The sequence below is a fragment of the Carassius auratus genome, chromosome 23, assembly GCF_003368295.1.
Source record: "Carassius auratus strain Wakin chromosome 23, ASM336829v1, whole genome shotgun sequence".
Taxonomy (NCBI): Eukaryota; Metazoa; Chordata; class Actinopteri; order Cypriniformes; family Cyprinidae; genus Carassius; species Carassius auratus.
This window is the reverse complement of record NC_039265.1, coordinates 8439319-8467069: the sequence shown is the minus strand read 5'-3', so window position 1 is coordinate 8467069 and position 27751 is coordinate 8439319. Positions and strand designations below refer to the sequence as shown.

At 37.8% G+C, this 27751-nt stretch overlaps 2 protein-coding genes across 3 annotated transcripts in view; one reads left to right on the top strand and one right to left on the bottom strand.

The window, feature by feature from the left end:
• plekhg5b (pleckstrin homology domain containing, family G (with RhoGef domain) member 5b) overlaps positions 1-15227 on the bottom strand; it is a 66173-nt gene extending 50946 nt beyond the window's left edge. The window contains exons 1-2 of one of the 2 annotated variants that reach the window (XM_026199597.1): positions 14976-15227; positions 13823-13995 (exon numbers count right to left, since the gene is read on the bottom strand). In XM_026199597.1, the coding sequence (XP_026055382.1) occupies positions 13823-13904 (82 nt within the window). In that variant the 5' untranslated portion in view covers positions 13905-13995; positions 14976-15227. The remainder of the gene's footprint in view (positions 1-13822; positions 13996-14975) is intronic. The other variant, XM_026199596.1, reaches the window with a different exon arrangement.
• A 3274-nt stretch (positions 15228-18501) lies between these two features.
• On the top strand, positions 18502-26484 carry LOC113041197 (torsin-1A-like). Its single transcript, XM_026199600.1, has 6 exons — positions 18502-18740; positions 18881-19146; positions 19296-19462; positions 23683-23816; positions 24030-24121; positions 25669-26484. The coding sequence occupies exons 1-6, from the start codon at positions 18620-18622 to the stop codon at positions 25828-25830; spliced, it is 942 nt and encodes a 313-aa protein (XP_026055385.1). The 5' UTR covers positions 18502-18619; the 3' UTR covers positions 25831-26484.
• Positions 26485-27751: the final 1267 nt, after the last annotated feature.

The window sequence follows — 27751 nt, the reverse complement described above, 5'->3', positions numbered from 1 at the left end:
CAGCACGTTTGTTTATCTTCTAGCGCAGGATGCTGATGATGTGTGTTAAGAGTCTGATTCAGCAGGATTCATCCACTCTCCTCTTTACCTTCCTCCTGTTCTTCTCTCTCTCTCTCTCTCACTCCCTCCCTCTCAGTTTAACGTGGAGAGGAATGTCTGGCCTCAGCACTGCTGATTAGGCCCAAATCAAACAAATAACAGCAAGCTAGCGGCGCATGCATTGTCAACACACACAGTGAACCAGCATGTGCCTACAGCCACTGATTCAGTCCCGCTCCCAGAAAACTCACTGTGACCAACTTCCTAAAGCTAAAGGGAGTTTTTACAGCATCTGAATTAAATGGGGGTATTGCTTGCCAACTTCAGCAGAGCAAAAAGGAACGCTGGTTAACCTTGTAATAAAGTCAAAAATATATATATAATTATTATTATTATTATAAAAATAAACCATAAAATGAAATGGTAAAATAAAGTTAAATAATCATAAAAAGATTTAAACTTTTATGTGAAATAATCTTACAATGCTATTTGACTTTAGATATTATTAATAATAATAATAATAATAATAATAATAATAATAATAATAATATAAAAGAACAAATCATTAAAAATTAAATAAAAATATGAAAGAGACAATATAAAAAGAAACAAAAAATATATATTAGTAGTAGTATCAGCAAAATAAACAATAAAAAGTTGAAACTGAACTATTATCTGAGCTGATAATCTAACAATGGTATTTGTCTTCATATAGATATAATATTAGTAGTAGTAATTATAATAGTAGTTGTAGTAACAAAACAAAAATAACTGAAAAAAGTTAAAAGTGAACTATTGCTTGAGATAGCTGATAATCTTACAATAGTATTTGACTTTAGATAATAATAATAATAACTAGAAGGTACATTTCCTGAAGAAAATGTGAGTGGTGCTTGCAGTGGCAAAACTCTGCGCCCTGTTGCTAGGTTGTTGCAATGAGGTTGCTACGGTGGTTGCTAAGGTACCCTGGGTGGTTGCTCAGGCGGTTGCTAGGGTCCCCATGATGGTTGCTAAGGTACCCAGGGTGGTTGCTAGGGTAATCTGAATGGTTGCTAGGGTCTTGCTATGTGGTTGCTAGGGTACCCGGGGTGGTTGCTAGGGCGGTTGCTAGGGTCCCCATGATGGTTGCTAGGGCCGTTGCTAGGGTACCCAGGGTGGTTGCTAGGGTAATCGGGGTGGTTGCTAGGGTGTTGCTATGTGGTTGCTAGGGTACCCGGGGTGGTTGCTAGGGCGGTTGCTATGGTCCCCATGATGGTTGCTAGGGCCGTTGCTAGGGTACTCAGGGTGGTTGCTAGGGTAATTGGGGTGGTTGCTAGGGTGTTGCTATGTGGTTGCTAGGGTACCCGGGGTGGTTGCTAGGGCGGTTGCTATGGTCCCCATGATGGTTGCTAGGGCCGTTGCTAGGGTACTCAGGGTGGTTGCTAGGGTAATTGGGGTGGTTGCTAGGGTGTTGCTATGTGGTTGCTAGGGTACCCGGGGTGGTTGCTAGGGCGGTTGCTAGGGTCCCCATGATGGTTGCTAGGGCCGTTGCTAAGGTACCCAGGGTGGTTGCTAGGGTAATTGGGGCGGTTGCTAGGGTGTTGCTATGTGGTTGCTAGGGTACCCGGGGTGGTTGCTGGGCAGTTGCTATGGTAACCAGGGTTGTTGTTATGATGTTACTAGGTGGTTGGTAGTTGTCACAGATGGTCACTATGTAGTTATTATAGAGTTCTTAGCCCATTTGAGCACTTAGCTAATCACTATTAGCATGTAGCTAATCACTGCTAGCATGACTAGCATGTTGGAAGTCCAGTGTGCTAGCATGAGTCAAAAAATCCAACCGCCATGTCTGTACGATGTTCTGATGCAGAGATATAGGTCGTGCAAAACGGTTGCTAGGGTACTCCATTTGGTTGCTATGGAGTGGCTTGGCAGCTGCCAATGGTGATACTCCAAAGGCTGCTCGTCAATATAAACCAACCCCCATGCCTCTACGATGTTCTGATGCGGAGATATAGATCTTGCAAAACGGTTGCTAGGGTACTGTGTTTGGTTGCTAGGGAGTGGCCTGGCAACTGCCAATGATGATACTCCGAAGTCTGCTTGCTAGTATGAATGATATAAACCAACCCCCATGCCTTTATGATATTCAGATTTGAAGATATCTCTCTATGCTTTTGGTCGCTAGGGAGGTCCAAATGGTTGCTAGGGCGTGGCTATGAAGTGTTGAAGGTGATTCGTGATTGGCCATTTGCTGCCCCGAGTCAAACGAGCCAACCTTCATGTTTCTATGACACTTCTATCCAAAGTTATTCATTTTATATTTTTCAATGGAAGTCTATGGAGCTTGTTGCTATGGTGCTCTATATGGTTGCTAGGGCGTGGCTTGATAGCTTCATAATGATCATGAGAGTCTGATTGGTTGCCTGATTCAAATGAGCCCACCCCCTTGTCTCTATGACTATGAGATCCATAGTTATGTTCAATGCAAAATCCCTATGTAATTTCCCACAGTAGGAAAAACACATTGTTTCATGGGCGATCCCTCACCATTGGCTTAGTATGGGGCAACTTTGGGGGGCTCTTGCGCCCCAGGGGTACAACTTATACCCCATTGCGGGGTATGATCGCGCACAGCCTGATAGCCTCTCCAAATGTGGTGATTCACATGTTTCTGCGAAATTCTCACTCGGAGCTACGATCCGTCAAAGTTGGCCGCAATGCATTGTCTATGGGATTTATCGCCCGATTTATCGCCCGCCGGACGAACATCGTACGCCCGATCGCTTATAAAAGTCATAGCACACCATTCCCGTATAGGCCGCACGATTTGACGCCTGTTTCGTTGGTCTGTGACGAAAACTGCGGGACTAGTTACGCGCCGAAATTTGTACGGATCTATAAGAAGCAGAATAATAATAAGTATGTGAGATAATAGTAGTAGTGCTTTGCCTCCGGCAAGCACCACTAATAATAAGTAAATACCATATTTTTCGGATTATAAGTCGCACCTGAGTATAAGTCGCATCAGTCCAAAAATACGTCATGATAAGGGAAAAAAAACATAAGTCGCACTGGACTATAAGTCGCATTTATTTAGAACCAAGAACCAAGAGAAAACAATACCGTCTCCAGCCGCGAGAGGGCACTCTGTGATTTCAGTGTAGACTACAGAAGCACTCAACAGCATAGAGCCATAGACAGTAAAAGAAATGGACACAGCGACCCCATTGGAACTCAATTGAGACAAGTGAAACCCATTTTTAGCGTTTTTTAGCACTTCCGTTTCTGACGCGCAGACTCAAACGAAGCTTGACGACGTCAGCAACCTGTCTGACAGATGTAAATGTTCTAGTAGCTGTGCATGCAAACTGCCATCGTTAATCTTGCAGAGATGGCGAGCTTGAGCGGGGAGTTCTTTGTCGTGAGTGAGCAGTGAGTGAGTGAGTGAGTGTCTGTACGGTAATGCGACAGAGAGTCGAGTGGTTATGATGCAAACGTTAGCCTATTTTTACAAAAACGGTTTCTACGGGGCCATAATGTAACATAGAAGGTAATGGAGCCCTTTATACAATGTCGCGTATCTTTAGAAATAAATAATGGACAAACGGAGTCTTTAAACGCCTCAGATGTAAAGTTATTCGCTGTCAAAGTGACGCCAAAATGAATGGGAGTCAATGGGAATGCTAACGCAAGTGAAGTTCTGCTAAAAGATGGCGGCACGCGGCCGACTTCAACTTCCGGTCGAGTTCCTTGCCGCCTGCATAGAGTGCCCTCTCGCCGCTGGAGACGGTAATGTTTTCTCTTGGTTCATGTCTCTTAGTTCATTTCTCTCGGTTCATGTCAAATTAATTTTGATAAAAAAGTCGCACATGACTATAAGTCGCAGGACCATCCAAACTATGAAAAAAAGTGACTTCTAGTCCGGATAATACGGTAATGTAATATCATAAAAAAATTAAACCTAAAACCATTACAAAGTCTTCAGGACAAGTTACATGTCAGAGTTTAATACTCTAGATAGGGATAAGCCCCTAAACCAAAGTATGAGCATTAGAACTAGTGATGCTTGTCTAATAATCATATAAACATGTGATCCGTAAAACAAAGGCGTACAGTTCCCAACGACAATCCCACAGTCCTGCAGCCTTATCATCCTCTTCCTCAAAGAAGACCACACAGCAAGGACCCTCGACCTGGACTGTAGCATGTTTACCATGTATAGGCAGAGTGGAGGTTCCTAAGAGTAGGTTTACGCATTGCTTTTATACGGCTTTTATGAGGAATGTGAGGAATGCCTCAGATCGGTGGTGAATTTATCCCTCTGTTCTGCAGCACGGGACGGCTGGCGAACTACTGGACCTGTCTGATGGCCTGCCTCCTCCTCCTCCTCCTCCTCCTCCTGCTTGGCTCCTAAGGCTAAAGCGCCCCGTCAGCCGGAGACACCGTGTGAGTTATGTAACGCAAGGCGTCTGCTGGAAGACAGATGGCAGACGGCAACAGACTGCCAAGGTACGAGGTGCTTCACTTGACTGCAGCTGCTGCATCACCACACAGGACGGTAAAAGAGTTTTAATTCAATGGCAAGAACCAGACAAAGTGAACAGGATCCCATCGATTAAACATTACAAACTGACTTTTGGCTACAAAAATGTACACTACCAAAAGTGCTTACAAATACACAACATTATCCTTTCTAAAGGAAGGGAACGTCAGTGCATGCATGCAACCTTTTATCAGCATTAAAAATCATTAATGCAGCAAAAAAAAAAAAATGAAAGATGAAAACTCATTTACAGAGGGTAAAAAAATTCCATTAACCCTGAAACACAATGCAATGAAGTTCAAAATTCAAAATGCATGTAAAACACCCCAAAATACATTTCATAATAATACAGAACATGGTACCAATACATTATTATTTAGTTATTTATTTATACAGTGTTGAGTGAGAGTGTTGAAAATAAAAGTCACATTGAGATAGATTTCCTTAATATCTTGTCACATTGTGAGAAATAAAGTTACTATTATGAGTAATGACTTTCCAAATGTGAGCTAAAGAGTCACAGTGTGAAATAAAATTTTAAAATAGAATGACTCAAATGATGAAAACTGACTTACTGTCAGTTTCCACATCCTAAATTAATTTTGTATATATTAAAAATTATATTTTTGCTGAAAACAGTAAAATATGCAATTTGAATTGCATTGTCCACTAAAACTTTCCAAGCAAACCTATTTTAATTATACACTGCCCAGGCAAATCAAACTACATACTTTAAGATTGTTTTTGTACTAACATTTAAGATTTGGTCTGATTGAAAATCTTAAAATGCAGCATGCACATTTTCAGTCATGTCACTGACAGAAAACTGACAGCAAGTCTTAGACCGCACAGACTTCATGCCTCCAGCCATACTGCTTCTTACACAACATGCAAAAAGGACTTAAGAGCCCACACACTTGAATCCTGAGCACATACAGTAATAATACCATTTTGAAGCTAATCCTATAGCAGTGGGCCTCATAAGATGACTGAATAATCCACTACGAGTTTGTGACATTTTCCCATCACCATTACCAACTCAAACACCAAAGTGAGCCATGACCCACCATTTTAATCTCCCAGACTAATTATGGCATTTGAGAAGACAAGTATGCACTTAGAAATGCAGTACGCTCCTCTTCTCAAGGCCGCAGCGGCCAGAGAGTGGCTCTCAGTAACGGATCGGCCTTAATTACAGGTCTTATAGATGGAAGACATCAAAGAAGAGACTCATTGCTGCAGTTTTCCATCTCTGTTGAAGTGTCCCAAATGTTCCGGAAGAAATCTGGATTGAGTGAGTGCCAAACAAATAAAGCATTGAGGACTGAATGATGGGCTAATGAGAAACAGCGTCAGTGAAAGAGGGGTAAACAACAAGGAGATGACAGCAACGCCTGACCATGATAACAAATTTTCAACTTCAAACCACTCAAATGCAGGGCAGCAGCAGTATTTAAAGTAAAGTAGAGGTGCTTAAACAAGAGAGCTTAATGAAGCACTGCAAAACAGCAGGATGCAATGCAATGGCGGGAGACATCCATCCGATGCATGCATACATGAACAAGGGATGCAACAATATTACATTTTTTTATTATTATAATATAATGTAATATGAAATAATACAGAATGCATAAATTCTAATGTTATACTATTTTGCCTAAATCGGTTTAGAATCTGATTATTTGGGTGCATGTAAATGTACCTTGCGATAACAAATATGGTACAGATATAGTATATGCAATAATCAGCTTCATGTAATAGTAATCCTGGCTTAACAAACCTGAGCTTAGAAACAGTGTCACGAAATCATTTAAAAACATTAAGCATTTCAACTTCTGAAATCCTGAATGATATTACCAAAAGAGATTGGATTGTGTACAAAAGACAACAACTCACGGGTTATTGACTGAGGAATGTCAGTATTTTGGGTAAGTGGATCCAGCCTTACCATAAACATCATAGATGACATCCAGAGGGGACGACCAAGAGTACCGTTCCGCCCCCTGTTCGGTCAAAGAAGATGGGAGTGTCTCAAGTTCATAAGCTCCCCGTTTCCTCCAGTAAAGGAACATTGTGAAGGATGAGGCTGTGAACGCTAACTGCAAAAATAAACTGATCTTCTAAAGGCTACTTTAAAAGGAAACAATACCCACTTGCACGATAATCAAACACTTGACATCTAACGCAGCATCTTTATGTCCACCTCTGATGTGCCCTAAATGGGATATAGTCAATCTCAAACAATTCCCCTTAAAGCAAGCACCTGCAGTTACCTCATCTTCCCTTACAATTAAACTTTGTTTTGATCCCGCTTCATGAGTTCCAACCCATAAAAGTGAGCAACTAGGCATGCCAAAACTGGACCTACGTTACAAAACAGAGCAAATCCTGGCACCCATTTCACAGCAACTCAATGCAACTCTTGACAATAAATCTCAATTGAGAACATATGGCGGGTTTTTTGCTTCTCGAATTGTGGATCCCTCAGTGGGATCTTGCATTATGCCAAGACAGGAACGCCTAAAAGTCCTCTAAACTTTGGGAAGATATAAACAAATTAAAGTCTTCCAAAGTTGCTTGATGTCTTGACAAGAATGTCTTGCCTTCTTCGAAAAGTGGATGGTGCTTCTTCTTCAACTTCATCCCAGACCTATGTTGCAAACCCAAGCAAATCCTGGCACCCATTTTACAGCAACCCAATGCAACTCTTGCTAATGTAAATAATGCTCTGAACAGAAAATGAATGACGTGTTCCTTGCTTCTTGAATTGTGGATCCCACAATGGGATCTCAGTGTATGCTAGACAGGAACACCTAAAAGTCCTCTATACTTTGGCAAGAACAAACCAAATTCAAGTCTTCCGAAGTTGTTTGACGTCTTGACGAGAGTGTCTTGCCTTCTTTGAGAAGGTGACGGTGTTTCTTCTTCAACATCATCTCAGAAGTTCTTTGCTTTCTCCGGCAAACAATCAATCCATTTCCAAGTTCGCAAGGAACAGGCACATCGGTGTCAAAGTCTGTGCAAGCAGTTTGGGCAAAGAAGTCTGGTCAGAGGGTGTTCGACCCACACTACCAAACAAATGTTGTATTCATACTGGGCTGAAGTGCATGCTGGGATTGACAGACTAGGCCAATACCTTCCAGTCTTTGTGAAACAAAGATCCCTTGCAAACCCCTACTACACAGTGAATTTTGTCTATGATTTGCACAAACAATAAAAGCCAGACATTTCTGCATTGATTAGAGTCCTAGTCCTCCTTTTTGGGAGAGATTTATGAGTTAGGAATGCCGTGTGACTACAACAATGTCAGCTGTTTCCTTGGATGGACACTGGGCAGCAGTGGCTTCTGATAATATATCCGCTCTATGGAGGTGGATGCATGTCAAAATGACAATTTCAAACGTGGCTTTTCCCCAATGTCTTGTTGCAGAACGATTGCTTTAGTTATCCTGCAGAGAAGAATTATTGTGAGAACGTACTGTGCAAGAGTCGGAGGGGAGGGACGATGTTGCACAGCCATTCAGATGTCCAATTTTGGGATAAGAAATTAGAGGGTACGGCTGGGGCAGACTTACTCTTGGAGTCTGGCTTTGCAGACATATGGTAGTAATCCAGAACCTGGCTTTGAACTTGCAGCTTTTTTAAATGAACAGGCTGCTCGGGCAGCTGCAGAATGAGACTCAACAGAGAAGCAGATTCAGACAATGAATCTAAGGGTTCTCCTCTGCAACTTCAGCGTCTTTTTTAAACACGAACAGTGGGCTTGAATATTCTGCATTAGCATAAAAAGTGCAAACGTAACAGAGTTTGAGTGCAGACGTGTGACAGAGGCAGAATGAGTGTGTGCAATGGGATGAAGTGAAGGAGTGAGTTTTCCCATGCCTCAATGGTGTTGACAGATGGAGAGCAGTTTGACTCTCTGGTTGCAAAAGTAGTGGAAAATATATTTAACCTATATTTAGATGGAACCACCACATCATATGCTATATTAACCTCTTAAATACTAGAAACGCTTATGTAATATTTCAAAACTTACAACAACAAACTGAACTAATTAACTGAAGATAATTAATTGACTCAATTTCAAATATTACAATTAAAAAATGTGGGGATGTTAAGATTTTTAAAAAGAAGTCTCTTATGATTACCAAGGCTACATTTATTTGATCAAAAACAAAGTAAAGAGAGTAATATTTAAAATAACATTTTGTTTTAATATTTTAATTTATCTAATATTTTGATTTGGTGTTCAAGAAGCAATTTTTATTATCAATGTCAAAAAAAAATTTTATCACTGTAATGCATTTTTTCAGGATGTGAACTATAAATCTTTTGCGACATAATGAACATCTTACAAAAGTATGCATTTCTAAAAACAAAAACAAAACATGTTTATAGATAGTTTCCATTCATAATGTTTAAGGCAAATAATTGTAAAATAAAATAAATGTATGGGTCATTATATATACACACACATACATATACACACACACACACACACATATATATATATATATATATATATATATATATATATATATATATATATATATATAAGCATTCATGTCCAGAATATACAAAAAAGCAATAAAAAAAAATTGTTGGAAAAGCCACTGTGGCTCCTAAATTGTTACTGTAAGAGAACAGGGGTATTTAGGACATAATGAAAAGCTAGATGGTCTTGCTCTGTACAAAAGCAGATATTACAGAGCTCATCCTTGGCAGAGACGTGGTCATTAACACGAGGCTGAGATCCGCCTAAATGGACTTAGCTGGGTGGGGGAAGCTCTTCAGCAGTCGTCCACATGGGACAAAGTGATGACATAAACTCAGGCTGAAGGGCCCTTTTAATCTACCGTAATCGTCACACGGAGAGAGGGGTGACCAGCGTTTCATTCCTCTAATGAGCAGAGCATGATCGCTGCTAGTACCTGTACATCAGAAGCTAAAGAAGTTACTATAGATCTAGTCAATAGAAATCTAACATAAAAAACAAAGTTCAGTTTGCTGTGTGTACAGTACAGTAAACATTAATGCTTTGTTGTTGTTATGTTGTTTGTCAGCTATAAAAATCCTGCTGAAAGATGATTCAACTTGTTTGCTAGTCTTTCAGCCCAACCAAGCTGGTGTTTAGCTGAAAAACACACTAAACCACTCTAAAGCCAATGGAAAGACTAGCCAGGCTGGGATATCAACAAACACCTGGGGCCTGTTTCATGAAACAAGTTCACCAAATAAGCCAGGCTTATTTCAGTTAGTCTGAAATTATTTTGAACCACATCAACTGTTAATAATTCAGACTAACTGAAATAAGCCTGGTTTATTTGGTAATCTTGTTTTATGAAACTGGCCCCAGCTTAGGATGGTTTAAGATTTTCAGATGCAACGGAAAAAAAACTGGATAAATACAAGCATGAAACTTGTAAATAAAATAATCTGATATATATGTACAAATTAATAACATATAGGCTAGTTTGATATACGAATGAACTGGGTGTTCGTCAACGTTTGCATGTGGTTATTAAACATTATTAAAGACCAGATAACTTTGAGTGAAAATCAGTGGAAGAATGGATGTTCATAACATTTTGTACGAACTTGCCAGAATGTTTGCCAAAATTCTGAGATCTTTCACTCTTAGTCGGGGAAGCTTAGTGTTATTAAAATAAGCTATATTACTTGGCAGAATAACTGTATATTACGAATAATGAAATACTGAAAATTGCAACCATTTTAAAAGAGCAACTGAGGCCATTTTGTGTCACACCAACAACACACTTTTAGTGGTCAAATAAATGTCTGCTTGCATTGCTCTAAAATAATAGTCAAAAAATATATTCCTTATTTTGAATTATAAAATTTTTATTTTTTTATTTTAACCAAATCTTCCGCAGAGAAGCATCTGCAGTATACCATAGTGAACATCTTCATTACTCCTCACAGCTGGGACCTGAAATTTTTCTCTCAGGCTCCAACAGCAGTGCACCATCAGCCAAACAAACCGACCAGCTCCAACTGCAAGTTCACAGCTAAATGACTGCTAATCTCAGTCATTCAACAAGTCTAATAGCTGTACAACCACTTAAACCAAGGGCAGGACCTGGAGGAAGTACAATATGCTAATAGCACTGTCTTAAGCCTTTCTTGTGTGTGATAAAAGCAAGCTGAAAGCGTGACAGAGTGAGGGATGATGGGAAAGCCGTAGGGCTAGGAGGGCTGTTGAACGGTGGAGGGAACGGCTGACAGCTGCGAGAGCTTGTTCATGAGCATTACATCATCTCAGGACTTGAAAAGCTGATAGCAATAACCCTGCGGTTTGTTTTTGTGTGTATGTGGGGGTTGCATTTGGGTTCTGGAGTCAGACTTACAATACAGTCTTTCGATTACATCATTGTGACTTACCAACAATATTTCATTGTTGTAACTAATTAAATGTAAGGTGTCTTGTGACTAAACACTAAGCACTTGTCAAATGAATTGGTCAATTTATTCGAAAAGAAAATGGGGTCAATGTTAGCGGGCAAGTTAAATGTAATTTTTAATGGTTTTAATCACTTGTAGTAGGATTCGTTAGATTTTTACATTTTGCCCATGCAAAACTCATAGGATATTGTTATGCAGTTCGTTACTGAACCCAAGACAACAAAAAAAAATCCCATATATACTGGTTATTGATTGATTTTCTGGTTTCTACAAACAGCTTCATCCCTCTTTCACTGTATGTCTATGGGATTAGTTTTGTCACGGTACCAAAATTTCAGTATTCGGTATCAATACCAGTGAAAATCCACGGTTTTCTGTACCAATTTCGATACCAAAGCAAAACACAAAAAGATGCTAATTAAAAATAAAATGTATCACTAAAACTAAAACCAATGCCATCTTTATACTTATTTACAATTGTGTTTAAAGTTTTTCTACAAGTAATATTATTATGAAAAACAGTAAACATATTGTGTGATTTATTTCTTTAAAAAAAGAATAAAAAAAGATTTATTAATTGTTTCAGCAGTAGTAGCAGTATCACATACATTCTACTAAATAGTAGTAATATTTCTAGCACAATGCCTTTATGTAAAAATGAACTTTTATTTTGACAGGTTGACGTGAATACCTTTAAATTGACTGGTTTTACTCAAATGAAACAGTAAAATGCTTGTGAAGTGACTCAGAATAGTTCTGGTGATGTCTATGTATTTATGTCCTCATTGAGACGGCAGATGCTGAAAGGGTCATGCGCTTCAGTCTATGTAGTAAACAAACCCGCACGTCTCTGCCATTCATTCAGATGTGCAGAACATGCAGGATTCATATTTCAACCAACTTTTGCAGCTTAACATTTACAGATACTGGTCCATAGAGATTTGATTTATTAACTTTGTGAACATAAAGTGAACTTACTAACTTTGACAAATTTCGTGACTGTCCATATTAAAATGTAAGTTTCATTTTCATGACTGGATTTTGAGATTTCGTCCGTGTTTTCTGCTTCGTGGAAATCATAGCGCTGTATGCATCAGGAACCGGGTTGACCGGGCACTCGCTACCAGCGATACTTAAAGAAACCTGGTACCGTGACTTTTCAATTTCTTTAGTACCGACTTGGTACCAAAGTACCGGATCTTTTCACAACACTATATGGGATGTTTTTACTCATTTTATTGTGCATCTACCAAAATTTTTGTTCACTTATTTAAGCGAAAGTTGCATGTATAAATGGCACCCATGCTTAAAAATAAAGTCTCTTTTTTGGCATCGATGGTTCCATGAAGAAATGTTAACATCCAAGGAACCTTTCCTTTGCACAAGTGAAAAAAATGTTCTTCAGAATATTAAAATGTTCCTCACACTAAAAAAAAAAAAGAAAAATGGTTTGGGGAAGCAAAAACAGTTCTTCTATTGCATCGCTATAAAAATCAACTGAAAGTTTTATTCAAAAAAGTCAAACAAAGGCCACAATTTAGCAAAAACCTCTTGAATTTTTTTTCTTCTTTAGAAAACCTGATTACCACTGCACAAGCCAAATTTAGCTAAGCGAAACACAAACTGATAAATAAATACCCTTCACACTTCAGATAATAAGATTAGTCTTTAAGCAGAAGGATCGGCTAGTGTTTAAGGCAAAGAGTTAGCAGATGCAAAAGGAACCAACTTAAAACAAGTGATGCAATGACATTTTTTCAGGAAGCATATCAAGCTAAGAGCTTTAAAGGTCAGTCAGTTGACATCATGCACCCAAAATTAGGGGGAAAAACACACGCTAGGTAGAACTGTTAAGATAAAATGATTAATCAAACTTGAGTGAGCCAGAAGCTCCTCTCAGACAAGTCTTAAACAGCAGATGCTCTGAGATTAAAACCATGTATTTCAGGGAGGCTTCAGTGGTCTGGTGCACTAAGGGGAACTTGCAGCCCCCGCTGAGCTAAGAAGCCTCTGGTGTACACCACACATTAGTTTGGGGTTTCTATAAATAACCATTCTTATCGTGATTGCAGAGGTCAATATAATCGAGCAGGAAAATGTTTGGCAACATCGAGATGCGTCTGTGCATGTCAGTCTGTGAAAGTAGTAGTATTGAATAGCTAAAGCATTCAGAATTGGATTTGAATCTGGTTTTAAAAGTAAAAAATTATAAAATAAAAAAACATTTGTGGACTTTTCAATAAGCTTGTATTTATTGATGCACGGAATATACCAATTATTTCAGTCAAGTTGAATGAATTTCAATGAATTAATCAATCATGCACCTTTCCATCTGAAATGTAAAATGCATGTAAATATATTGTGATTTATGAATTCAATACAGAACAGGCCACTACTGGTCTCATTCTCAATTAATTAAAAATCCCTAATATGCAAATGATTTCAAATGAATCATAATTAACTCAACTGCCAATTAAAACAATGAGTTGAGAGATCTGATGTTACTCATTTCTATGCCTACAAATACACCACACAAAAAGACACACTGCATTAAACAATGTTATTAGATGTTCGTTTAACATTTCCACAGGTCCAAAGTATTATCAGAACACACTTATGCTCCAAACGCCTGTATATAAAGTCATCTTTTTAATGCCAAACCACAGCTATTATTTTGTTTATGGGATCTGAAGCATCAGCGTCAATCATTTAATCAAGCAATGTTATGTAATTTGTCAAGACACACATTTAGTCATTCATCTTTCATGCATTATTGATATTAAAATGATCAATTAATTAAAAATTCATAAGAGTAAGAGGAGAAAGGACACTTACTGAGACGTAGCCGGATGCCAAGCCAGCCTCTGGGAGGTGATTTGAGAAGAACTGGATGCATAATCCACTTGTTGGGTACCATGCTGTCTGCTTTACTCTGAATCCTCTGTGCTGAGGTAGAGATCCTCACTATAATAGCACACGGAGGGGTCACCAGCGGTCAGATACCACTCCTGGCAGGATGATTGGAGAATGAACATTTTACTGCCAGAGACAGATCCCAGAAGGTACACAAGCCTCAAATCTGAATATGCATCAAATTGCCGATATTAAAACCAGAGTATCTCTTTAAATGGACTGGTTTAATTTGAAAATATACACAAAAACCCATTGACTGTTCAACCATTATATATAAATTAAAATAACAATAATAATAACAAATAGGCCTATATAATGTGTAGGACGCTATATTTTCTCTGTATCTATTAGGTTATTTAGAAGGGCATTAAAACATGTAAAACATATTCAATTTGTAAATTAAAAATAATGTTGATATTTTTGTCTGGTTTAAAGTAAAAAATGCCAACATGGTTAAACAATTTTTAAAAAAAAAACTTAAAAAAAACTATTTAAAAAATATACTAAAACGAATGTTGACAAAAGTAGTTTGCCATAATCTTCTTTTTTAAAATAAACAATTTAGCAATTATGTTTTCAAATATTATTTGGAAAATATTTTAACTTGTTTGAAAACAATGATTAAGTTGTCAAGAACACATATTTCAAAGATGTCATTAAAGTATTTTAGTGTTTTTTTTTTTTAATCAGAACATCACACCACTTTACATTTTAGTCTAAGAAATGACTAACATTTGTTTAGACCGTGCAAAAAATGTAACCAACATAAATTACATTTCTAAGAACTAGCCACGTTTTAAACTAGGTTCTATAAATTATATAAAATATCCACTTTTTTGCACGTATCAAATGCAGAGCCCGTTTGGACATTTCAAACAGGCCTGGTTTGGCTACATCTCCTTTGATTTCGCATTATTGTGTAGCAGCACTATCATTTCAATGGCTTGGTAAGCGTGCGCGGTGTTTGCATCTCAGCTATTAATACACGGACTACAACATGACCAACACAACAATTATATCCAGTGACCGCATTCGACTCTTTGATCTATTAATGTATATCGAAACTCAGTCTAACCTGTTGCATCGTAAAGCTTCATCATCGACCCGCAGAGCCAAAATAAGCTCGTCCATTCACCAGCAGCAGGACTTTAAATTCACTTCAAACTCGCTTTCATCTCCTCAGAAAGGTGTTGAATCCACTGCACAGACGCTGTCTTCTATAAAGCCATGCTTTGTGGGATAGTACTGGCGATTAGCAGCGTGAAAGTTTCTCGCTTGCTTTGTCTGGGCTGTTCCCTCTGCTCTGCTTTGGCGTGAAAAGCGTTTTCCATTCATTCAAATCACCTTTAGTCAAGAGATCCCGCTGCACTACATGCGTTCAGCCGCTAGAGGCGCCAAAGAGAGACTAGTGTACAGAGTTTATTTGACCGTACCTCCTCATACTTATTCTATTTTTACGCACTTTTTTGTTTCTTCATTTAATATTTTATATTTATGTTAAACACATAAATTTGTTATTATGACATGTTTAAAAAATGTCCAAGTTCCACAAAAATGGCTTTAGCTGTAGTAGTTCAGAAGTTCAACTGCAGGCTTTTCTGAATCCTTGTGAATATTTGGCTCCACCTGCTGGTCATTATGTGCATTTAATATGAACTCCTTTTTGAAAATCGTTTATGTTTCAGTTTCAACGCAGGAATATTTTCAGAGTCGCTTCAACGCGAAACAGGAAACTCATGAATATTCATGTATGCTCCGCCCAGCGTCACCGAAAATTTCAGAAACCAAATATTTCAGAACACCGGCTGCCATATCACCCTGGAGCCCAAGACCGGTTGCCCACTGAAGGCTTGTCAGTACCTGGATGGAGACCTCCTGGGAAAATTAGGTTGCTGCTGGAAGAGGTGCTAGTGAGGCCAGCAGGGGGTGCTCTACCTGTGGTCTGTGTGGGTCCTAGCGCCCCAGTGTAATGATGGGGACATTATACTGTCAACAACTGTTCTGGCGCACTATGGCTGCCGTCGCATCATCCAGGTGGAGCTGCACACTGGTGGTGGATGAGGAGATACCCCCTGACTATGTAAAGCGCTTTGAGTGCCTAGAAAAGTGCTATATAAATGTAAGGAATGATTATTATTATTATCTTACTGAGCAGAATATTCTCACAGATATATTGCTGATATGTTTTTCAGTTTATATTCCATATATCAGTGGACTTGACAAAGTTGTTTATTATAGAGTTTGTAATATGCTGAGTTATTGGTTATTTTTAACAATGAATATTTATATCTGTTATTTTTTTCCCAGAAACTATCAAATACACTAATATGTGTGTTAGGTCAAATCTTGTGCAATAAACCGTCTAAATTAATATGATGACTCCGACTCCTTGACAAGAGTTCTGCAGCAATAACTATTAACCAGCATTCAGTTAGGGAAAATCCCAACAATGAATATATGAAAGATTTTGTTCACTTATTTGCACTGTTGCTGATTTAACTCATTTAATACTGTACTTTTAAAGTTAAACTGTAAAATAAAAGTTTTGTGTCAATCTGCAGCTTTTTAGTGCACATTGTTTAGTACTGTCAGATAGACTAACAGAGATCTTTAATTGTTTTCAGTTCACTTTAAGGAGTTGTGAATAGAAACAGAGAAGGGATGCATGGTTCATATTGTAGAAGATTATATTTAGATTTTTAATTCTGCCTATAAATATAATAAAATGAGTGCAGTTAAATAATTCATACTATTTTCTACACACACACACACACAAAAGTTTGCCTTGTGACTTGCCTCATTTAGCCACTGGGGGCAGACGTTATGCGTTGGTTGATACCTGATCGGTTGCCTTTGAAAGGGAACTGCACGCTGTGTCCTTTAGAAGGCACTATGGGAACGCTGTCAGCGTGACCGGTGTCTGAAGCATGAATGAAATAGCGACAATGAACTTGACATTGGCAGGCCGAAGCCTATGATGTGAAAGTGAAAGTCTTGACATTTGCCTAATATGGTCAACCATAATCGGAATTGTTGCTCTGCACTTAACCCATCCAAGTGCACACACAAAGCAGTAAGAAGTGAACACACAACGATCACAAAACGAACATGATAAAAGTGGCCGTTTGTTTGCATGCTTTGTTAAGTATTTAAATCTAAAAGCATCAATGTTTTACTATAAATCAGTGATATCATTATGAATTTATTATCAATTTATTATCAAATTAGTCACACAGAAATAAAATGTCCAGTCTGTTTCTGTTTATTTGAAGTCACAATAGCCTATATACATAACATTTAGAAAGAATGATAATTTCTATATTTTTATAAAAGCTCCCGACAAAAACCATTAGTATTATATTTTGATGACATATACACAGAGCTAAACTCTCAAGACGAGACTTATGACAGATAAAATATGTTACTAAATAAATACACGAATGTGATAGAGAATAAGAAGCTGACATCTGATTTTTCCTAAAATTAATGCCTAGCATGCATAGTGTTTTGCATCGCTTATAAATATTTCTGCCTTGTATGCTGATTATAAGCCACATCGAATCAAGTTATTTCAATCACTCACTGCTGACTGAAAGTGAGTTTTTAGCTCAACTTATTTTAAAAAGTCTTTAATGCTGGTGTAAGCTGTTTTACTTTTATGAAATAATCTGCAGCACTGGCGCTCTCCAGACAAGGAGAAACTCTGCCTTTTTTCATAACCATTCCTTTAACCCCAGCTGGCCCGCTTTAGCCCAAGGTTTTCGTCGGGCCAAAAAACCCGAGCCATTGGCCCCCGAGGAAGCACTGACGAGGCACGATCAAGCCCCACAAGTGACAATGGAAACGCGATTGGCACTGGCACGCACTAGCATGCCCGGTTTTGGCCCGACAGTGGAAACACGGCTAATGTTAGGTTTTCTCTCATTTTAGAGAATCATCCTGATGGAGCCTCTGCTGCATAGAGCTCTGCTTAGACAGTACTATTGGTAAAGTAAGCTCCTTTTTGTGAGCCTCACTAACTGTCTTTCGCGCTGAGTGTTGTCAGGCATCCTCTTGTTTTAGAGAATCATTATGCTGAGGCCTCCACTCTTAAGAGCTTCTCTAAGAGGGTTGAGTGCTAGGCTTCCTCTCATTTAAGAGTCATGGCTGATTGCTGAAGCCTTCACTCTCATAGCTCCGTCATGGGTGGTGACATGAGTTTGCAGGCTCTTTTTTTGAGCCTCGTTAACTGCCTCTGGCCTATGTAGCCATGGTTCACTGAGAATAGGGAATGAGACGCTGCGTCTCTGTGCCATGCTTTGGCATCATGCTGTGTCTCCTCAGACCAAAAAGAGGATGATGTGTTATACAGGTGCCATTTTATATCCGCAGTCGCTCATTTGTTTACGTCATAGGCTTCCGCCTGCCAATGTCAAGTTCATTGTCATTATTTCATTCATGTTTTAGACACTGGTCACGCTGACAGCGTTCCGATAGCGCCCTCTAGAGGAAGCAGAGTCTCGTGACCTATTCTCAGGGAACCATGGTTACATGTGTAACCTGAGACATTATACAAAAAAATGCATGACAGGAGAATGTGGAAGAACAAGCTTCATGATCTCCTCGCCCTGTCCTTATGTATTGAGGTGTGACTGTAAAAATGTGACTTTAAAAGCCTTATGAATTTATCTTGGTCCGTGCCACTTTTTCTTCACAGTTGGAAGTGTCTAAAATAATGCAATGAAATCAGGAACATTTTTTGTTTTATTTTTTATTTTGCCTGTTGCAACAGAGGCTGGATTCTGGGATATTTTTGATATGTTTAATAAGGACGATGATTTGCTTTCTTTTAATTCAAAAGGTAAGCAAACAATTTATCATTTTCCATTACAAACATATTGCTTTTTTTGTTTTTACTGTGGACATAATAAAAACTTTTAACTCTTTTAATAATACAGTATATGAATATGTGTTGCTAACGAGAGTCAAACATGTTGTCAGATTTGGAGAACGATTTAAGGAAGTCTCTATTTGGGCAACATATTGCTGTGGATACAGTTCTGAAGGCTGTATCTTGGTTTATGAGAGAAACAGATCCACCCAAGGCGCTGGTCCTCTCTATCCATGGGCAGACAGGAGTGGGAAAAAATTACATCACCAAGATCATTGCAAGGAACATTTATAAATTGGGACTAAAGAGCAATCATGTTCACACTTTTATATCCGGTTATCACTTTCCACATGAAGAGATGGCAGAGATGTATGAAGTAAGTCATAGATGTATATGCTTTGATTGCTTTAATATTGTCTTTGACATTAATAGTAATATGTTAGGTAAAATAGGCTCTTTAAAGTAAGTGAATGTGGAGTGGAAAATGTTTGTAAATGCATAATATTTCATAAATTCATTCTCTAGCTTCAACTCAGGCAGTGGATTCATGGAAATGTATCAAATTTTCCCCGCTCCATGTTCATCTTTGATGAAATGCATCCACGGCTGATAGACACTATAAAACCTTTTCTAGACTACACTGACAATATAGATGGAGTGTCATTCAACAAAGCAATCTTCATTTTTCTCAGGTGATGCACTAATCTGTTGAATTTGTTCAAAAATGTTAAATGTTGAATGTTGAAGGGCTATGGTTGAAAATTGCTGTGCAGTGTGTGTGTGTGTGTGTGTGTGTGTGTGTGTGTGTATATATATATATATATATATATATATATATATATATATATAAATTTTTGTAACTTGAATGTGCAAGGCTTCTGGTTATTTTACCAAAAAAAAATGATGCTGCTTTATTTTGCAAGCAGGTAAATGATGTGATATTATTTTATCATCACAATCATAAAAACACTAGTTTGTAGTGTAAATAGTTTTAGCATTTATTGCACTTTGCTATTCCTTTAGTTAATTACATAGGTTAATTGTCACAGGGTGGCTGTGTTAATAAAGCACACAGCAAGGAATATCACAATTGTCTTTAACTCAATGACAAGGAACACAATCAGGAGTTTAGAGGCAAAACAAGACCAGACAGTGGAACTAAGAAAACTCAGAACATATATACGGATATCGTGTCCAAATACTCACACTTGAGGTTTGCATTATTGTGTGTTTTTGGGCTTTATTTGACAACCACAGAACTTCCTGAAGAGATGACACCTGTTGCATTTTCTCTAGAGGTGGTAGTGTGCACTGCAGAATCTCTCGATCTGTGGGTACCTGCTTCGGTTCCTAGGGTGGTGGTAGCATCTAGCACTGAACTCTCTCGGTCTCCTGATGGAATTACAGTTGAACCTACGGAAGAGGCGACGATTGCTCCAAAACTTCCAGAGGTGTCAGTGATCTTCAAAAATTCACTCCCTGCCTGTCCTGTCACTGCTATGGAAGCCATTCATGAACCCTTAGTCTGTCCTGTCATGGTCCACGAAATCAGCATTGAACTCTCTCGGTCTCCTGCCGTGACTACTGTATCTGCTCTGATCTGGTTGTCTTCAGTTCCACCTGTGCTTCTGGCTTTTTCCTGGTTTCCTGCTCTGCTCTTCCTCATGGACATTGCCCTCTGTCCTGCCCCAGTTCTGCCTCCACTCCACCGCCCTCTTGAATCCTGTACTGTGGGGAGCATCTGGAAGCAGCTCTTTGGGCAGGGGCTCTGTAATGAACCTGGTTTGTAGTCTTCTGTCCGATTGCCACAAGAATTTGCCTGTGGTTTACATTGACTCTTGCACCATACAGACGGTCACTGATCACCCTGGACTACAGTTTCCTCAATGCAGCTCACTGATTACATGCACATCTGAGACCAATGAGACCAATTCACATGCTCTACAAAAGGCTCACTCTCTTGCTCATCTGGGCCGAGTGTTGTTAGCGTTTAGTGCTTGAGAGCCTTTTACCTTTCTGAGTTTAATTCGGCTTCTTGGCTTTAGTTCTATCATTCTATTTCCTACCTTAGTTCCTAGTCTTAGTTCTAATATTATAGTTATTTCTTGTCTTAGCTTTAGTTATATACTAGTTTCTTCCCATGCTTCGACCTTCTGCCTGTCTTAGTTTTACCTCTCTAGTCTTGCCCCTGTTGGAGATTGTCTACCCCTTGCCTGATAATTGCCTGGATAAAGATGACCCCATTGGACTACCCTATGGGATATTGTTCACAGATTGCAGATCCACGCCCGCCTGCATCACTCTTTGTCTTGTATCCTCTGTTTCTGTTTGCCGGTGTGTGATCTAAAGCCGCGTTTCCATCGCAGGAACTTTACCCAGGAACTAGGGACTTTGGCCTGGTACTCGGTGTGATTCCACCACAGGAACCAGGAACTAAATAAAGTTCCAGTTAAAAAAATATACCCCTCAGAAAGTCCCTGCTGGCGAGGTAGTACTTTTTCAAAGTCCCAGAACTTTTGGGGGCGGGACTTGCGCGCTAAACATGCTGATTGGTTGAGTTCACGCAGCATTGTGATTTCAACCACCATTTATTCAGATCCTTTTCAAAATATTACTGTCATTGTGACATGAAATGTCATTTTAAAAATATTTGTTTAAAACTCAAATCTGTGGTTTATTTATAAAGACCGCGCCTATTTAAAGATGTGTTTCGCCGATTTCAGAGATGGTCAGCTCCACACGATCAGCAGGAGCTCAATGCTTCTGTATCCACCAAGAGCAGTCTAACCTCGGCTAGACCTTCTGACATTTGCCGCTGGCTCTGATGTCTCTTTAGTGGTTAAACATAAAATATAATTCATTTTGGGTAAATGATAGGCAATCTTTGTTCCGTATTCAATTTATCTATATGTTAAAATAAAAAAGGCATTTGATATAATATTTAGCTTAATTTGTAATGGCTGTATATATACGCTGTATATATACACATTTCCCTTAACCAAGTTAATTTCTGCGTCTATTATGTTTAAATGAGAAACGAAAGGAGGCGGTGGTATTTGATATCCTATTTTGTTTTATTGTAAATATACAGAGAGGAGAATAGCAGTAGCCGAGCTGACTGATGTTATCAAATAAGCTGCTGTTTGCAGAATTACCGGATTTGCATCGTCGCGGACATCACACTCCCGAGTCGAATGTGCAAAGTCAGAACTATCGAGGATGCAAGTACAAAATCAACAAAAAATCAAGTACAAAAGTACAAAATCAAAAATCAGTATTAAGAAACTTGCACAGACCTACGTCACCAGACTATTTAACTAATCTTCCTGGTACTTTAGACCGCGCACGTCCTGATTTTGCCAAGTCCGATGTGTTCCTAGGTCAACATATTTTGTTGACCCTGGAACAACATTTTACTCCAAAAATATATTCTTAACCATATCCCTACTCCTAAACCTAACCTTAACCATGAGTAATCCCTAAAATCAGAGGAAATGATAGATGAATGACACTGATGTACAAGCACCAAACACTGATTTTAAGGATAAACTTCACAAAATCTATAAACTGGTTCTTCAAATCTGATTGGTTAATCACAATGTTGTTCCAGGGTCAACAACGATGTTGTCCCAGGAACATGTCTCACTTGGTAAAATCAGGTTAGGCTTAGACCGCGGTAGAAACACAGAAAGCAACGGGTCGGGTGGGAGTTCCCAGGGAGTTCCTGGGAAAAAGATTCCTGGTACAATTTTTCTGGGTAATTTCGGTGGAAATGCAGCATTAGCCTCTCTTACCATGTGGTCTAAAAGCGTTGCATTTGGATCCGCACATTTTCTGTTCTGTTGGCTCTGTAAGTTAGTCCCTATAACATGACAATTTAAGTTGTGGTGCTTCTAATTAAGTGATTTGAAAAAGCATTTGCAAATGTACAAAATAAAGATCACCACTACTCATGTTTGCACCAATAAAATGTAAAATATTTTTCTACCAAATAATCTGTAATCTCTAATTATTATATTAATATTGAACTGGCATTGGAAAGGTTTCCATGATCTCTGCAAAAAGTTACACAATTTATTTCCAGAACATGATGGGATACACTTGGTCTCGATAGCGCTCTGGAGTAGGCCTATTCAAAACAGTGTGGATTTAAGGGCACTGCGCTTTGCTGTTTTTAAGATCTGGACAGTCTTGTGCACACATGCTCTCAAGTGGCCAAGACCTCAAATGTGGGTATTTAGACATAGCAAGAGAAACTGAATCAGTACAGGTAAAAACTAATCACTTGACTAATGAGAAACTAGGGCAACTAACTAGACGAGGGAAAACCGGAACCAAGGAAGTACAAGGAAAACCAATAATAGTCCTGAGACTAATGAAATGGAAGTCGCACACATTCACAAAAAAAAACAAAAAAAAAAAAACATTTTACTTCATGCAAAATAAGGTGGATAATACCTACTGTTTTCTGTTATAGATTTACAATGTTAAACTCATCAGTAAACAGTGTCATACATTAAATAAATGGCCTATGGATTTTTTGCATTTTTAAGTACACTTTTAATGTATTTTTTTATATGCAAGTCCAAAAAGATATTATTTGTAATTAATATGAATTGTTGTTTGTTAATTACACTGAAAATGGAAGTTCAAGTTGTGCACATTGTTTTGTGTGATACAGTTTTGTTTCCAGTATGCTGTAGAATGCTATTTCTGAACATAGCCAGGGACATTTTTGGACATTTCTTAAAATATACTCAAGAAATTAGAAAAGGTGTTGCCTATGCATTGTAATTTAAATTCTGTCTTTTAATCTTTTTATCTACAGTCAATATATAATATAAATTAGTTAGTCCATGTTACTTGCTCTTGAAAGAGTGAGCCAGTGAATGATGAGCCATGTTATCTATAGTCATACAGGTGAGCATATCATCGGAAACGTCACTCTGGATTTCTGGAGAAGAGGCTGTAATCGGGAAGAAATACAAATCCAGAGTGAGGGAATGGAGACTCAAATCTTTGAATACCTCTTCAATGATAAGAACAGTATGTGTTACAAGTATTTGCACAGAGTAATGTGAAAAGAAGAGTGGAAATTGCACAGGAGCTGTCTTGTAAATAATATCTTTGCAAGCAATTTATGTAAATTCCATGAATCTACAGTACCATCTTCATCTGTTTATTTTGTGCATGTTACGGTTTCAGAGTATTTATTTGTTATTTTATTAATGATGGTCTCATTATTGTGTAAATCTACAGATGGATTTTGGCACTCCAGTCTAATAAATCAGCATCTAATTGATCATTACATTCCTTTCTTGCCTCTGGAGCTGAAGCATGTACATCAGTGTGTCATGGCCAGAGGTGGGTAGTAACGAGTTACATTTACTTCGTTACATTTACTTGAGTAATTTTTCGGGGTAACGAATACTTTTCGGAGTATATTTAAAGATGGGTACTTTATACTCTTACTTGAGTACATTTTTTGGGAAAAATCTGTACTTTTACTTCGTTACTGTGGGCGACGCCCCTCTCGTTACTTTATCTTAATGCAATAAAAGCTTCAGTCTATTCCAAACGCGCCGTCTACTTTTCTCTCGACAATGAGCGATGCCCATTCGCGAATGATTCATTCTTTTGAGTCAACTCTGTTCAAAGGCTTGATCAAACCAGTCGGCAAACGAGTGAACTGGTTCATGAATCAGTTTGATTGAGTCGTTCAGTTCCATGCTGCACGCGCTGAGCTCTGAAGCGGTTCACTCAGAGTTGTAACGTTTAAGAATATTAGCAGCGTTGAAAACGGGGCTATGGAACTGCACTGAATTGAAAGCTAATCTGCAAAGGCTATTCTTTGCTTGCGATGGAGATCCTTATTAGATGAACGCGCGTGCTGTCTACTGTTTAACAGGTAATAACTTGGGCTACATTCGATTACAGTACACGATACCACTGTGACATTAGTTTGTTGTACGTGTGTGGCTTATAACAGGTTGAATGCAGCTTCCAAAAGACAAAGAATAGCCGATTAAGATTTTATTAATTTTAATACAATCACACCAGTGCGAGTACGTTCAGCAAGTCATATCATCAGCTGCTAAATTCAGATCTGTGATCGCTTGCTGGCGCTGAGCCAGAGACAGAGGCGTTTTTACAGCGCTGCGCATTAACCAATCACACACGGTTCTGTTGAGCTTTTGAATGCAATCAGGCCAATCAGAGGTGTTCGATGAGTCATCGCTGAAATGCCGGTGCTTCCTTCACTCGCTCACTTAGAATACCTCTTTCTGCCGAATTCTCTCATCAGAAACAACAAAGTGCAGATGTGTGTACGAATCTATAATTAAGATATTGATTTCACAGTGTTAACAGTTTCAGTGATTTTAATGGTAGTTTCTGAGAGTGAATGAAATCTAGACTGTCAGTGAAAATTATGTTTAATAATGTAAATGTTATTTGCTCTCTTTCTGAACAATGAAAGATTAGTAGCAATATTTATATCACATTAACTTTCAATGTTAAATTCACATTTAAAATAAAGTCAGTCGTATTAAAAATATGTTATGGCATGACACCTATATTTGTTACTTAAATAAACAGACAGGGTTTTATAATAAATTACATAAATTGGATTAAAGGCTGATGAAATATATACATTTATACACACACACATACATTACATACATTTTTTGTCTATATATCTATATAAAAAAAGGCTCCGTATATATGACCCAAAGTAACTAGTAACTAACTACTTGAGTAGATTTTTTATCCGATACTCTTTTACTCTTACTCAAGTAACTATTCAATGCTAGTACTTTTACTTTTACTTGAGTAAATATTTCTAGAATTACTTTTACTTTTACTTGAGTAAAGTTTTTGGGTACTCTACCCACCTCTGGTCATGGCTGAGATGGGCCATCTGAACATGACTCAAGACTATGATCTGGCATATAAAGTGGCCAAAGACATGCCTTTCTTTCCTGAAGAAGAGAAAGTATTTGCTGTTAAAGGCTGTAAGACTGTCAGACAAAAGATGGTACTCTATTTGAAATTACAGTAGTAAAAATAGCTGCACTGTTTATTTACTATATTGGTTGTTGATTTGGAATTTGATGAGAAAATTGAGTGGGACAAATCGCTCAATAATGAGAAAAAACAAACTGTCCATTATTAAAATATTGACCAATATTTGAAATTCTTGCATTGATCTGTTACACTCCATTACACAGTATGTGGTATACATCATACCTCAATACTGTGTATATGTGTTTAACAGGGATGTTTACAGGTACAAGAGTACTCTGACTTGACAGCAATGATTCATCATTTTTTAAAGTCACTGCAATCATTGGTTTCATGATCAATCATAGCTGTCAAGTCTGAGTACCTGATGATAACCTGACTTTATCTTCATCTTTCTTATTATTTTTTATTTTTGGTTATTGCAGCATTTTAGTTGGTACCTGAGCTCTGACTAGTTAGTGTTAGGAAAGCATGCCATCCAGACAAAATCAAAACCACCAGTACTTGAAATGAAAAACTGACATGAATGTATAATCCAGTGAATACAGCAGGTTAATGTCTGTACCCCCATCCTCCACTATGCCCTTTTTCATCCCCTATAGAAACTGCTACTGCTGGTTCAAAGAATTCCCGCCTTCACAGTCATTTTGATGAATGGAAAGTCCAGTACATTGTATAACAACAACAAAAAAGGACACTTTCATTAGTTTCTTAATTTTCATAGGTTAAGCACAGATATAATGATGCAAAATGACAAACAAAGATAATGGAAAGGTATTTTTTAAGCTGAAAAGCACTAAGAATAGAAACAAAATCAAAGCAAGTCAAAGAATTTTGGAAGTTCATCCATCCATCTATTTACTTTCCAAACCACTTATCCTCTCTAGGGTCATGGGGGCTGAAGCCTATCCCAGCATCTTGCATCCGATTAATGGTATTTAAGCAATATAAACACTAGGTAACAATGTTATACAGTCTGTAAAATTTTTTGGAAACATTACAATGTACAATTACAATGAAAAACACAAATAAAAATTTCTTCTCCTCATTAAGTCTACATTTATTACTTTTGTCTTCAGTGTCACATGATCCCTGAGAAATCTTTTTAATGTCGATTTGCTTTTAAAAGAATTGTACATTTCTTATTCTTAAAACGGCTGAAATCAGTTTTTGTTTTCTACCATTTTTTTTTTTTTTGTGTGTGTGGAAATGGCAGTGGTGTAAAGTACCTGAAAGTCATACTCAAGTTAAAGTACAGATATCTTACCAGAAAATTACTTTAGTAAAAGTTGAAGTCACCGTTTGGAATATTACTTGAGTAAAAGTATGTAATATAACTGAAGCTTTAACAAAGTAAATTAAAAGATTAAACAGCCTTTAAAAAAATAAAATGTTTTAACGGCCTTAAAAGTTTTGGATGATTAAATAGGTTGGATACTCTGTTGACTGTCTTAAAAAAAAAAAATATATATATATATATATATATATATATATATATATATATATATATATATATATATATATATATATATATATATATATATATATATATATATAGGATTTTGATGAGTTAATTTACTGTGATGAATATGAAATTTTGCCAGAAGTCATAATAGGTTAATAATAAAATATTCATTAATTTTGTCTTTTTGAATATTAAAGAAGCCAAACAGTAGTACATCCTTAAAAATGAGAGAGAAACCCTGTAGCACACTACGATTACGATTAGAGAATTCAATCCAAAATAGCTGTGTATGAGGACAATCCCAAACGATATGTATATCAATTTCATAAGGGTCACCACAAAAACAACAGCTTTTAACTATGTCTGCTTAAATCTTTTCAAAAACACTTTAGCTGCAAAATCTGTGTAACAATTTGAATGAGATTTCTCTAACCTTGTTAGTTATTATGTATTCTGAAGTCCATACGTTTTTCCAATCAATATGATCAACCAC